At 43.3% G+C, this 12,207-nt stretch overlaps 1 protein-coding gene across 1 annotated transcript in view; it reads left to right on the top strand.

Annotated features, from left to right (window-relative positions):
- The window catches only part of COL17A1 (collagen type XVII alpha 1 chain), a gene marked incomplete at both ends in the record, with an annotated part of 34,867 nt that overhangs the window by 10,700 nt on the left and 11,960 nt on the right, over positions 1 to 12,207 (top strand). The window contains 23 exon segments of the mRNA XM_084265081.1: positions 925 to 1,100; positions 1,466 to 1,541; positions 1,680 to 1,724; positions 2,324 to 2,473; positions 2,912 to 3,127; positions 3,727 to 3,765; positions 4,147 to 4,173; positions 4,647 to 4,673; positions 5,162 to 5,224; positions 5,395 to 5,499; positions 6,004 to 6,066; positions 6,712 to 6,747; positions 6,878 to 6,931; positions 7,315 to 7,350; positions 7,545 to 7,580; positions 7,973 to 8,035; positions 8,340 to 8,375; positions 8,732 to 8,803; positions 9,157 to 9,183; positions 9,865 to 9,900; positions 10,393 to 10,428; positions 10,650 to 10,730; positions 11,711 to 11,746. Of these exon segments, the coding sequence (XP_084121207.1) occupies positions 925 to 1,100; positions 1,466 to 1,541; positions 1,680 to 1,724; positions 2,324 to 2,473; positions 2,912 to 3,127; positions 3,727 to 3,765; positions 4,147 to 4,173; positions 4,647 to 4,673; positions 5,162 to 5,224; positions 5,395 to 5,499; positions 6,004 to 6,066; positions 6,712 to 6,747; positions 6,878 to 6,931; positions 7,315 to 7,350; positions 7,545 to 7,580; positions 7,973 to 8,035; positions 8,340 to 8,375; positions 8,732 to 8,803; positions 9,157 to 9,183; positions 9,865 to 9,900; positions 10,393 to 10,428; positions 10,650 to 10,730; positions 11,711 to 11,746 (1,536 nt within the window).

Raw genomic sequence — 12,207 nt, 5'->3', positions numbered from 1 at the left:
AATTGGCTTATACTTGGTCAGATGTATTTATTTTAATGGGGGAAGCCAAGGTTTCTACAGGCTTTTCATTCTTCCTTTTTTTTTTTTTCAGCTTTTTCTCCAGTTCTAAGAGCTATAAATCAGTCTCTATTTTTTTTAATGTAAGGGAAGCCAGGTTTCTTTTGTAATGCAAGGACTCCTAAAAATAAGGCTGAAAAGTAGATATAAATACCACATAAGTTATACTAACATTTCTAATACAGGTTTGTGCCAGAGTAATGGAATAATACCATTCTGGTTATCTTGATTTTTCAGTGTTGTGTCAATTTGCAAATCCAGGTTTGTACACCATTCCAGGCATACCTGGTAGTGCTTAATGGCAGAAGGGTGACCACACTGGTGTGTTTTATCCTTGTTTGGCCTGTGCCCAGCCTCAGTAAACCTACATTTCATTGCCTCATAACCATGCCTGGCTCCAAAGGGTATGGAATGCTTTGGGCTTGACAGAGTAGATCTGCTAAAGGTGCTCCTCAGCTTGACCTGTGCTGGCTCTAATGTCCTTTGAATGTGACCTGTGCTGGCTCTAATGTCCTTTGAATGTCTCTTTCAGACTGAGTTTCTGTGATTCTGTAGTGTGTTTGAGAGCAAAGAGGTCATTAAGCAAGTAAATTTTATATGTGGTTGAATTTCAGATGTTCTCCTTTTCTGGTAGCAGCTGCTCCCCTGCTGGTAAAATGCACATCTCTAAAGAAATCTAATGACACAGAAAGTTCTCTTCCCCACTTCAGTGAACAGTGGGTCTCTTACTGGGTATTTTGTAGTAGTGGTTACCCTGATCACAATGGAACTAGAGATTTTAATGAAGGAAAGTGTTGTGGCTTGTAGTTATGACTCAGGAGCCCACACTCATCAACTCATCTTTCCCATCTTTTACCACTACTCCAGGTGGAACCGTTTCAAGCTCCCAGGGAGATGAAGTTCTGCGCAAAGACTGCAAGTTCCTGCTGCTGGAGAAGGAAAATGCCCAACCAAAGAAGGAGATGGAGCTCTTGATCATGACAAAGGACAGTGGCAAAGTCTTTAATGCCTCTACCACTGGGCTTAGTGGAGGTAACATCTCTTGTTTGGGACATGTGGATATTCTGAGAGCAAAGAAATGGACACTGTCACAGGGGAGTTGGTTGTTCAGGACAATACACTAGACTCACCCCCCTGCAAGCCAAACAAGAAGCTCTGGCAGACAGTTAGCCTTTAACCATGCCAGCTGCACTCTAGGCCTAGCTTTTGCATTTGAAGCTCAAGAGTGTGCTTTGGATTATTTCAAAAATCTTTGAAAGCAAAAAAAAAAAATAGATCTGGTTTAAACAGACAGAGCTATTGTGTCTTCACAGTAAAAAACATGTCTTTTGCCAATGAGAGAAGATAGGCCTGTTGAACTTCTAGTGTAATGGTGCTTAATCATATTTGTTCACAATCCTTTGTAGAAGACACCTTGAAGAAAGAGAAGCAGGGATTTTCCTCCTCTTATGCTACAGATACCAGCCTAAAATCAGATGCAAATGGTAAGAGTTTGTCCCTGTGGAAATGCAGTAGAACTTTGTTCTTCTGCCTCCGTTACTACCCTCACCTTGCAAGCCCATAGTCTAACTTTCATCATGCTCAGAAAGTCTGCTAAAACCTCTCTACTCTTGTTAAAACAGGAGGACTGAAATCTGCACCAGCAAGGGACAAAGCAACGTATGCAGGTAAGTGATGCAGTTCAGACTTTCACCAAAGCACAGTGGACAACAAAGATATTGTTCTTGAGTGGCATGAGAGATCTCAGTGCAGTGACTTCAGATGGAGGGAATGTTCAGGAGGCTACTCTGTAATGGGCAGAGCACATGCCAGAGGAACTGGTACCACAGATTTGATTGTGGATGACTGGATAGGTTGGGTATTCTTTTATGCTGGAGAAAATGGGATAGCTGACAGCACAGCACCATCCTGCTCCTGGGACAGATTATTGGACATGAGAGGGCTCAGGCAGACCATGCATGGCTATTGCTGTCATTTATCGCTCAACTGTACAAAAAATTCATCCCAAGGGAATCGTGTTTTTCATATTTTAAAATGCATTTAGAAGAGCATTGTCCCCCTTGGAATTCCCATTGGGAATGCTGTTTCCAGCTTCTGCAGGGGCTAGAATCACACCCACCTTGTGGAGTGTAATTCTATGTAAAAATTTTTCTCCAGAGCCCTTTGTATAATAGATAAGACTTTGATGTCTTTAGCCGAACTAATTCTTGGCTCTGAAGTCAAGGAACTCTTCGTTAACCAGGAGACTGCTCCTCCTCTCTTCCAGAAATAAGAAATGGTGATATGGGGGGTGCAATCGGATCAGCACCATCCTGTGGTCCCTGTGGTTCCTGCTGTAGCTGGTGGAAATGGCTCCTGGGTTTGCTTCTGACCTGGTTACTTCTTCTTGGATTGCTTTTTGGACTAATTGCTCTGGGTAAGAAATAACTGGGGGACAAAATGTTCAATGGGATGGAAAGACAAACAGAGGGTGTAAGGTGGGAAAGAGGCCAAGTACCAGAGATATCAAGGCAGAGAACTGAGGAGGAGTGTATTCACCTCCTGATGGCTGTCACAAAGATATTGCAAATGGACAGAAAGAATGAGTAAAGAATATAAACTTTGACAAGGACTTACACAGTCTTGGGGTAGGAAACCTCCTGAGTTCTTGCTTCTGAGAGACTAACAGATTCCAAAGTTGTAATTTAAACTCCAGATATCTGTGCTAGAAAAAAAAGATACAAAGAACAACCCTGCAAAATTCAGTGGCCATAGCTGGCTGATGCAGTGTTGCCTTGTCCCTGCTATTAGGAGTAGTCATTTAGGGCACGTGTCTGTGGCAGCCTGTTCCTACCTCTTTCCTTTGACCTTCCAGCTGAAGAAGTGAGAAAGCTGAAATCTCGTGTGGAAGACCTGGAAAAACTCAATGGTGGCCTCCTGGCAATTAACCAAGGGAATTCAAAAATAGAAAAGGATGTTTCAAGAGTGGACTTTCTTCATGGCATTTCACCCTCCTCAACCTTCCCATATGAAAATGAAGAGTCAGTTTGGCTGATGGTGAAGAGCAGGCTGAACAAGGAAATGGAACGAGGTGAGCAGAGTCAATGTCTGTGATGCTGCATGAGACCAGGTTGTGTAAAGGGGAGTGGGAGGGTTTGATTGCCCTTTTTAAGCTTAAAGACCAGGACTTTTAGAGTATAGTGAAGTCTGTCAAAAGTAGTGCCCTCACCTGTCCTCAAAGATAGTCTCAGAGTGCTGCCACTAACACTGGTGGTACATCCCTTAAAGCCAACAGAAAAGGGAGAAGAAGGGAGGTTGTGGAAATGCCATGCTATGCCAGGATTTATCATGTTTTCTGTAGCAAGTGAGTTTTCCATTTTGAAAGAACTACACAGAAAAATGAATGCACTACTTATTTCTCATGCTACTTTTGTTAGCAAGGGAAAGATTATTTGCTACTCTTTAGCGGATGATGGAAATAAGTGAAGAGAGAACCCTGCATTCTCCCAGCTTCAGAAGTTTCATGGATTTGCAAATTTGCTGAGGAAACTGTACTTCCAAACCATGCTATGCTTCATAGCCTGTGCAGCCTGCACCCTCAAAATCCAAATAGAAGGATCCTTCTGTTTGAAATGAGTAGATACTCTGTTGTGTAATGGAGTCTAACAGCCTCTTTGCTTCGTGTTACAGGCTACTTCAGAGGTGAAAGAGGGGAACCTGGTGAGAAAGGTACAGCCATATAGTCCTTCTCTTCCTCTGTCCTATTCCTTGGCTCTGGAGGTACACAAGTTTGGGTAGATGTTGCCACAAAGGGGTAATTAGTAGTGAGAAACGTGAAGCTGGTTGATGCTTCAACAAGAAGAATGTAAAGCTAGCTTGATACTTAAGCTGCAGAGGTCCCAATCCTGAACCGAACCAGTACAGGAGTCCCAGTCCTGCATTGTGCCAATGTGACAGGCCAGATGATGTTTGCAGATATTGTCAGATATTGCACTGCTCAAGGTGTCCCCATTCACTCAAAACTTCTTTCATTGAACATGGAAGAGCAACTAGAAAAACAAAATGAAGTATCTCCAGGGTCTCCCCCAATTTTTTTTTCTCTTTTCCTAGGTGACATGGGAATGCAAGGTCCCAGAGGTGAGTCTGGAGTTACCTGCTTTCTCAGGCAGATTGGCAGCTTGTCACAGAGACTGGATTCTTGTTACTTCAGAAATTAGAGAAGCTGATGTATTCTGTAGTTCAGATATTGTTCTGATGGTTGGGGTTTTTTGCTCTGGCAAAGACAGTTTTAAAATTCACAGTAGAAGAGATAACACATCTCACTTTGAATCTAGAAACACCTTTCACCTGAATGAAATTAATTCCTGAAGCTCAGCTCTACCTGTTTTAATCAGAAAGTGCTTCAGAGGATTTTGTATGGTGTAAAGGATTCAATCCATTGTGTAAACACAAGGGAACGAACGGGACATTGCTGGAGAGGGTAGAACTTGTAAACATGCCAAGAACATAAACTCCTTTTTATGAGGATGGAGGGTGGGGGTGAGGACTGGCCTAAGTATCAAACAAGGAAGACCTATTCCCCACTGACTGTATTTTTTTTCTTCCTACAGGAGAGCGAGGACTTCCTGGCGTCCCAGGTGGGCAGTAGTACACTCACTCCCCCTTTCAGGGAGGACATTTAGTGACATTACACAAGAACAAATTTTGCACCCCGATCCCAGCTCGAGGTGGTTCTCTAAAACAGTCAATATTTAGCAGAGAGATGAAGTCACATGATTAATACCTTGGTGCTGAGCTACAGACACAGGTCGGAGGCTTGGTAACAAGAAAGGCCTCAGCCTGATGTCTACTTAGTTGAACGTGCCTAATTTGAGGGTGTGAAGATTCCAGCCTGCCTTTGAAAGAGGCCCACAGCTGCACAAATACTTGGTCCAACTTCCTTGTGCTCTTACATGTATTCTGTTCTTCTATAGCAATCCCTGTTCAAGCACTCGCCTTCCAAGCAATGTATTCTTTACCCCAGCTGATAAATCCTTCCAGGCTTCAGGTTCCCAGGTTCCCCTAATCTGCACGTTGTTCTTTCATAGGCAAGGGCTCTGAACATTAGTTGTGTCTTTCTTCCCAGGCATACCTGGCCCGATTGGGCACCAAGGACCAGAAGGACCGAAAGGACAGAAGGGCAGCATGGGTAAGCATCTCTGTCAGTGCTGTGAGTCACAACTGACTGACACATGGCATGGGAATACAGACACCAGGTTGGTGTGACTATTACCTTCCCCCATGGAGGTGGCCATGGATCTTCTTGCTTAAGGGCTCACTTAAAGACACCTTCTTTTACAAGGCATTTGTTTCCTATAGGTGATCCTGGTATGGAAGGTCCCATGGGACAAAGAGGTCGAGAAGGGCTACCAGGGCCTCGAGGGGAGCCTGGACCACCTGGATTTGGAGAAAAAGGAGATAGAGGTAGGAATTAGGTGACCCATTCTTGCATAAAGCAGAGATGGACAAAACCTAGAGTTTGTTCCCAGTTTATAAAACAACTCAGTCATAGAATTTGATTTGATTATTCAAATCCAAATTTCTTTTTAGACATTTCCTGGCACAGACAAATCTCTCCTAAAAGATTTTTTTATTGCTGAATTTACAGGGGTTGTTTTGTTTTGCCAGGTCTCACTGCCAGGTCTCACTGTCAGGTTTGAATTTGTCAGAACCAAAACCACCTTGTATCAAGGTCATCTTCTTCCCTGTCATCTAAGTCACCAAATCTGGGGGATTTGTCTTGCTTATCCTAAAACCCAGTGAGATGGGATTTTCTTTTTTTTCTTGGAAAGTCTGTTCTTATTTGGGTGTTTTGAGCACCAGATTATTCATGACACATGCCAGAGAAAGAATAACAGAAGGTGGCATAATGGAAAACTGGGATCACAATCGTATTTTACACTATTTATTCATGTTTTTATTCTGCAGGTGGTATTGGTGAGCCAGGTCCTCCAGGGCCACCTGGTCCCCCAGGTTCTGCTGGCCTTAAAGGTAAATATGAAGATGGACAGACAGAGCCTACCACACCAGTTAGGAGTAAATGAGCACTCCAGCTTTTCTGTTTCACTTTGTTGCACTGCAGTAGACAGAAAAGTGAAGAAATAGTCTTCATTTTAGATAAAATTTACTGTGGTAGGTGTACACAGCCTTTACAGCAGTAATTTTTTTTCAAGATTTTTAATGACAGTGGGGATTGGCAGAGGTTTCTCAAAACACCAATCTTTAAGATGTGTGATGTTTCCAGTTGTTTTTTCTCTGCTTTCAGAAATAATAAGGTAAACTCTGTATCCTTAACAGGCTTGTAACATAGTTACAGCTCTACAGTCCATTTAAGTGGGATAAAAATTGCACTATAAAAAATGAGCCCCACCTGAAGCACAGATCCCAGTGTCTCAGCCAAGATGGAAGGCTTGAGTCTCTCTACCTTTCTTTAGGGAAAATGACTTCCTCTATTTGACAAGCTCAAAGTTGTGTAGACTTGTTGTCCTGGTTTTTGACAATGCTGGTGATGCAATTCTTCTAGTGGCTGGGGGGAATTCTGATCTGCTAAACACCTATTGGGTTGTGGATGCTGTTGGGCAAACTGAAAAAGATTAATTAATTTTCTAATTGTTATGTTACTGTCATTATTCACAGGTCTGATGGGTTCCCCAGGCCCACAAGGTCCTCCAGGTGAGTGTTGCATTCCTTTGCTGTGGCATCTAAAGACTGGAGAAAACAAGAGTGTGACATCTCATAGTTTCTTCAGTGATGCATAACAGTGAGTGGGATGGATTAAATCCCCCATGTCATTTTTCTGTAGGTCCTCCTGGTCTACAAGGATTTAGAGGAGAAGCAGGTCTCCCAGGTGCTAAAGGTAAACTCCTCTTCCCCTGGCAATTACAGCAGCACCAACTGATGGGCTTTTCTAGGACTGCTCTGAGGAGCAGACTTGGTCTGAGCATGTAGCATTTCTAGGGGCAAAGAAAAACATGAAACTAAGGAAGGGGAAGGATGAACTAGACTTACTTAGAGATTGCAAGCAAATATTAAGAAATACAGGAGTCACAAAGGTGGTTGAGCAGTATAGGTAAGGAAACATGGTTGGATGGATGGAGCTGTATTGAAGGAAAGGAATTTCCAGTTTGAATTTGTCTGATATCAGGGTACCTGTATTATCCCCTATGATTTTCTTCGATGCATGAAATTCCTTTCTCTTCTGACTTGTTATTATTCTTCAATCATACATATATCTTTCAGGTGAGAAAGGAGCTGCTGGAGCCCCTGGACCCAAAGGTATGTTGATCAGTTAACTGTCTTCTGTAGATATTTTCTTTAGATTCCTTTAGATGTGGATACTGTCTGTGGGTAATTAGCCTTTCTTTGGCTTTTTCTTCTGTGCTCTTGTCAGAAAGCAGACTTTATTTTCTCTGACAGAAACATTTTACAAGAAAGAATCTCACAAAATCCTTTCCTTTTTTGTACCACAGGTGATCAGGGTGAGAAGGGTTCTCGTGGAATGACAGGTCAGTGGATCCTTTTCCTGGAGCAACAACCATATAATATACACCAGCACTGAATTTTCAATTAACAGTGTAGCCCAGCCAATCCCAATTAGTTTTCTGAAGAAGTAATCATGTTATTGCATATAAAAAATTTATTTTTCTGCTCAAGTTTTAAACAAATAGATCCCATTCTTCATTCTAGTAATCTTGGTAGTGATCTTTGTATTTAGCTTCTGGGAAATTCTCCCACACATGCCCTGTATTCACTTGAGCTTTTCTAATGCCTAGAGAGAGTTGTGAATCGTGAGACCTGAACATCCTGACAGTGCCATCAATACCAAATATTGCTGACAGCCATAAATTGTGCCTTCAACAAGATTTGCTTGATTCATATTTGTACCTTTTTGCTACAGGTGAACAAGGTGCAAGAGGAATGCCTGGTGCTCCAGGAGAGCCAGGTCCTAAAGGACCTGCAGGTGGGTATCAGAAAACAGTTGTGCTTATATGTGGGACAGTGTGACCTGAAGTCATACTGGTTGTGATCCTAGGTCTTTTCTCTAAATAGCCAAGATGAGTCTGTATACTCAGAGAAGATTACCATTAAGTTTCAAGTGAACTTTATCAGGATCTTCAGTAACTTTAGCCAAGGTTTCTTTCAGGTGCAACATGATGAAAAATTTAAAAATACTCTCTTGTGTTGAGGGCTGTGCTCTGCTTAGTAGGACAGGGCAACTGTGCTACTGTTTCAGTGGTCGCTAACAAACTCTTTTCTTTGGACAGGACAAGCTGGCCGTGATGGACAGCCAGGTGAAAAAGGTAAAGGATTCCTTTGAGGTAGAAGTGCAAGTACTTGCAGGAGGGTGATCTGTAAAATGGGTGGGAGAAAATGGCAGTAGATTCATGTTCAAGGATCTTTCTGTCTCAGAAGAATTGTAGAGTCAACCACAGAACTAAGACTAAGCTAGCTGTAAACTTGTGACTGAGTCCTTGTCACTACAGAACTCTTCTGCCACTGATGTTCTCCTCCCAGTCACTGGTGCTGGAACTGGCCAATTGGCTATGAGAATGCAATAGGTAGAAAGTGCTGCAGGACAGCTGGTGGCCAAGCTTGAATGGGTTGGTAGATTGTAAGTCAGTGACTTATGGCTTGTTAATGGTGATTATATCCCTAGGTGAACCAGGTTTTATGGGGATGCCAGGAGCCCGAGGCCCTCCAGGACCCGTTGGAGATGCAGGACAGCCAGGTAAAAGCATACAGAGGCCAAAAATACTTCTCAGTCAGAAAAAATATGTCTTTATCAACATTTTCCAGTCAAAGTTAAGGCTAGCAGAGGATCTCTGTACTGTAAGATAGTGGTAAAAGGAAAATGCACAGGGAATCTATACCTGTTGTGACTTCAGGATTGCACACACTGCAAACAAGAACATCAGCTGCTATGAGCCAACATTCAGTTTACATACCAGGTGCTAGGCCAGTTTACACCACTTGTGTGGTGTGCTGTAATTTTAAATAAATGTAATCTTTTTCTCCCTGTCTTTCCTTCCCCCACCTGGAATTTGTTTAGACATCTTAGAATTTTTTTCCTTTTTCTAACAGGTCTCACAGGACCCCAAGGACCACCAGGTAGGTTTTTCCACTGTGTTACAATTTATCAATGACACACTTTGACATGGGCTTAAAATCCCCTTATAATTTTCCCTCTCTGCTGTTCGGGGCTTCCAAAGTGATTTCTCAAGGTTTCTGCATCTTGCTTGCTTTTTGAGACAGGTTCTGGGGTTGATGTGTCATTTTTGAGGAATGTGGGTCCTTGGAATGCTTGCAAATTTACCTCTCCCAAACCCACAATTTTCAATAAATGACATATTACTGTGCATTACTGAAAAGTCTTTCTAATCAGAGAGGAGAGGATGTAGCTATAGAGGTGGAAAGAGAGGATGTGATATCTGCAAGAAGGGGAGGTTTGGGGGGCAAGACAGCAGGGAATTTAACCAGGAGCCTCAGGACAGGGAGCAGCACCTGGAAGAACCTACAGGTAAATTTAGGAACCAGTGCTGCCATCCAGGCAGCAGTGGAAGAAGGAAAGCCCTTATCTGTGCCCAGGGACACTACCAGCTTAGCCTACAGTCTACTGTGAATTCCTGCACTTGCGGTCAGGGACCTGCTTGTAAATGCTGAAAGCCAGGGCCTTGAGGAGGGAGCTCCTTCTCTAAACCCACAAGTGAAATTCAGCTGGGATACCTGGAAAAAATAGAACAAACAATACTCATACTAACCATTTGAAATTGTTCATCTATCTTGTACCAGGACTTCCAGGCAACCCAGGCCGACCGGGGGCTAAAGGTGAGTTTTGTTTCTTCCCTAATACTCCTATTTTCTCTCTAAGCACTACATTTTAGGGAGGATTATCTGCTCTGCTGACCAGTCCCTGAAACAACAGCGGCATCTAGTGGTTTTAGGAAGGGGAGGTTTGAGAAACAGACGGTAGCCAAAGCCTCCTTGAGCATACACCAAAGGCTGGACATCTGCTGAGGCATTGAACTTGACAATTCTCCACTGAGAAAACCTTAGCAAACCTGAGCATGAGCGTGATGCCTGGTGACTGGAACAGCAGTGTTATGCCTGCCTCAGATCAAGGCCTATTGCCTATGATGTAGCACTTCAAAAGCTGATCAGGGGATATCTGGATTAGCTGAGCTCTGCTGCTTTCCCTGTGATCTTCTACTGCTGTGCCAAAGAGAACAGAAATCACATGTTTAATAAGGTAATGTCATTGAGCTTGTGAAAAATCTTCTCTATTAAAGGTGTTAATCTTCTTTCTCTTTCTTTTCATAGGAGAACCTGGAGCTCCAGGAAAAGTCATAAGTGCTGGTATGTAGTGCTCAGAGAGTTCAAACACTTCTGCTTTTGGAGAATTTTCTCTGGTTTTTTGATATGCCTCCTAAATTCCTCTTGACTTTCAGACCTGTACTGGGACTCCCTGTGTTGGGGGAATACATGTGCTATAGATGTGGGCTTCCTGAGGGATAGATTTGTTACCATGTTGGCTGGCTGTGTGTGCATGTGTGCAAGTCTATGCATTTGTATTTCAGAGGGTTCATCAACTATTGCACTGCCAGGCCCACCAGGTCCTCCAGGCCCAGCTGGCCCCACTGGACCCCCAGGTGTTCCAGGTGAGGAAACTGCTCCTCTGATGTGTTTTTTGCAGGCAGCTTACACTGCTGTGCATCCAGTTTTTAATTTAATGTGTGATGTTTCCTGTCTCTGCCACGCTGCCCTGTCAGGGAGACAAGATTGCTCAGGCAGACTAGGTACTCATGGTCCCCACCTTTCCCTGCAGAAAGATCTTGGGCTGAGTTAGGGAGGCAGCAGCCTTAAGGAAGAAATGGCATATGATTACAGGGGGGCAGGACAGAAGGGATGGATGAGAAAATGAAGAAATTGGTCATAATTCAAAGTACAAAGTAGTGGTAGGCCAAATCCAGGGAGTGGAATTAAACTCTTTGACCTCTCTGGAAAGCAGACTTGTGTCTAATCCCTTTCCCAGCACTGTTACTGGAATCAGGAGTTGCTTGTTTTCCAGTCTTAGCTTTGAACTCAAGACAGCAGAATTCACATGAACATCTACAGAACTTTCACACAAACACACATACGTGGCTGTGAATGAGCTTGGTCCTCAGAGTCCTTTGTCCCAGGTCAGACACCCTCCTCCAACATGCTGGTGTAAGGCAGTAAGGTTCCTGAGCCCTGGCTCTCCTGGTGCTTCTGTGTGTCTCCCAGCTGTGTAGATGGGGCTAATTCTAGAGCTGATTTGGTAGAGTTAGCCTTGATTTGCAGCAGGGAATGCAAGGGGAGGGCTAGGCCTGTGGCTTTTCTGTTGTGGTCAGCAACGTTCTAGTTGTTTCCCCAGTCCAAGAGCAACCAAGCACTTTAATTGCCATGTGATGGAAAATAAGACTCTTCTCAGGAGCTTCAAGCAGTACGTGGGACACTGATGAATTCATACCACATAGCAATCCATTTACTTGTGCAGACAAATACATGATTTTATAGTCTCTGTTCTTATAAAAGGACTATTGATTCTTTCCTGCTACTGCAAAATACAATCAGGAAAATCTAATACAATCTGTTGGTTTTTTTCCTTTGAAACTAGGTCCTGTTGGACCAGCTGGTCTCCCTGGACAGCAAGGTGCGATTCTCTATCAGCTTTGATTCTGCTCCTTAAGAGAACTGAGTTCATTACTTTTCTTTTGTTACTAATTCTCTCAGCCCTTGGCAAAATCTCTCTCCCTTTTGTTTGCAGATTTCTTCATTTCAGCCCATTTTGCTGCATTATTTGGCTTAATTAATCTTGTAAAGAGTTTCTACTCTTTTTTTCTTTCCCAGGGGAAGAAGGGAGGTGGTAGGAGCCAGCGGGATGTGGTTGCTGCAAATGTCTTATGTTATTTTTTTCCTGAGGCTGGTATTTCTAAGGCACTTCTCAAATGCAGTTGCCTTTCTGTGATAGGGGGTCGTTGTGGTTTAACCCAGCAGGCAGCTAAAACAACCACACAGCCCTTTGCTCTCTGCTCCCCCCTGCAGCCGGAGAGGGGAGAGAATTGGGGGGAAAAATTTACAACTCATGGGTTGAGATGCAGAGAGTTTAATATG

This window comes from Gallinula chloropus (assembly GCF_964237585.1).
Source record: "Gallinula chloropus genome assembly, chromosome: 5".
In the NCBI taxonomy this organism is placed as follows: Eukaryota; Metazoa; Chordata; class Aves; order Gruiformes; family Rallidae; genus Gallinula; species Gallinula chloropus.
Note: the sequence above shows the minus strand (reverse complement) of the source record. Positions and strands in the feature narration are given on the sequence as shown.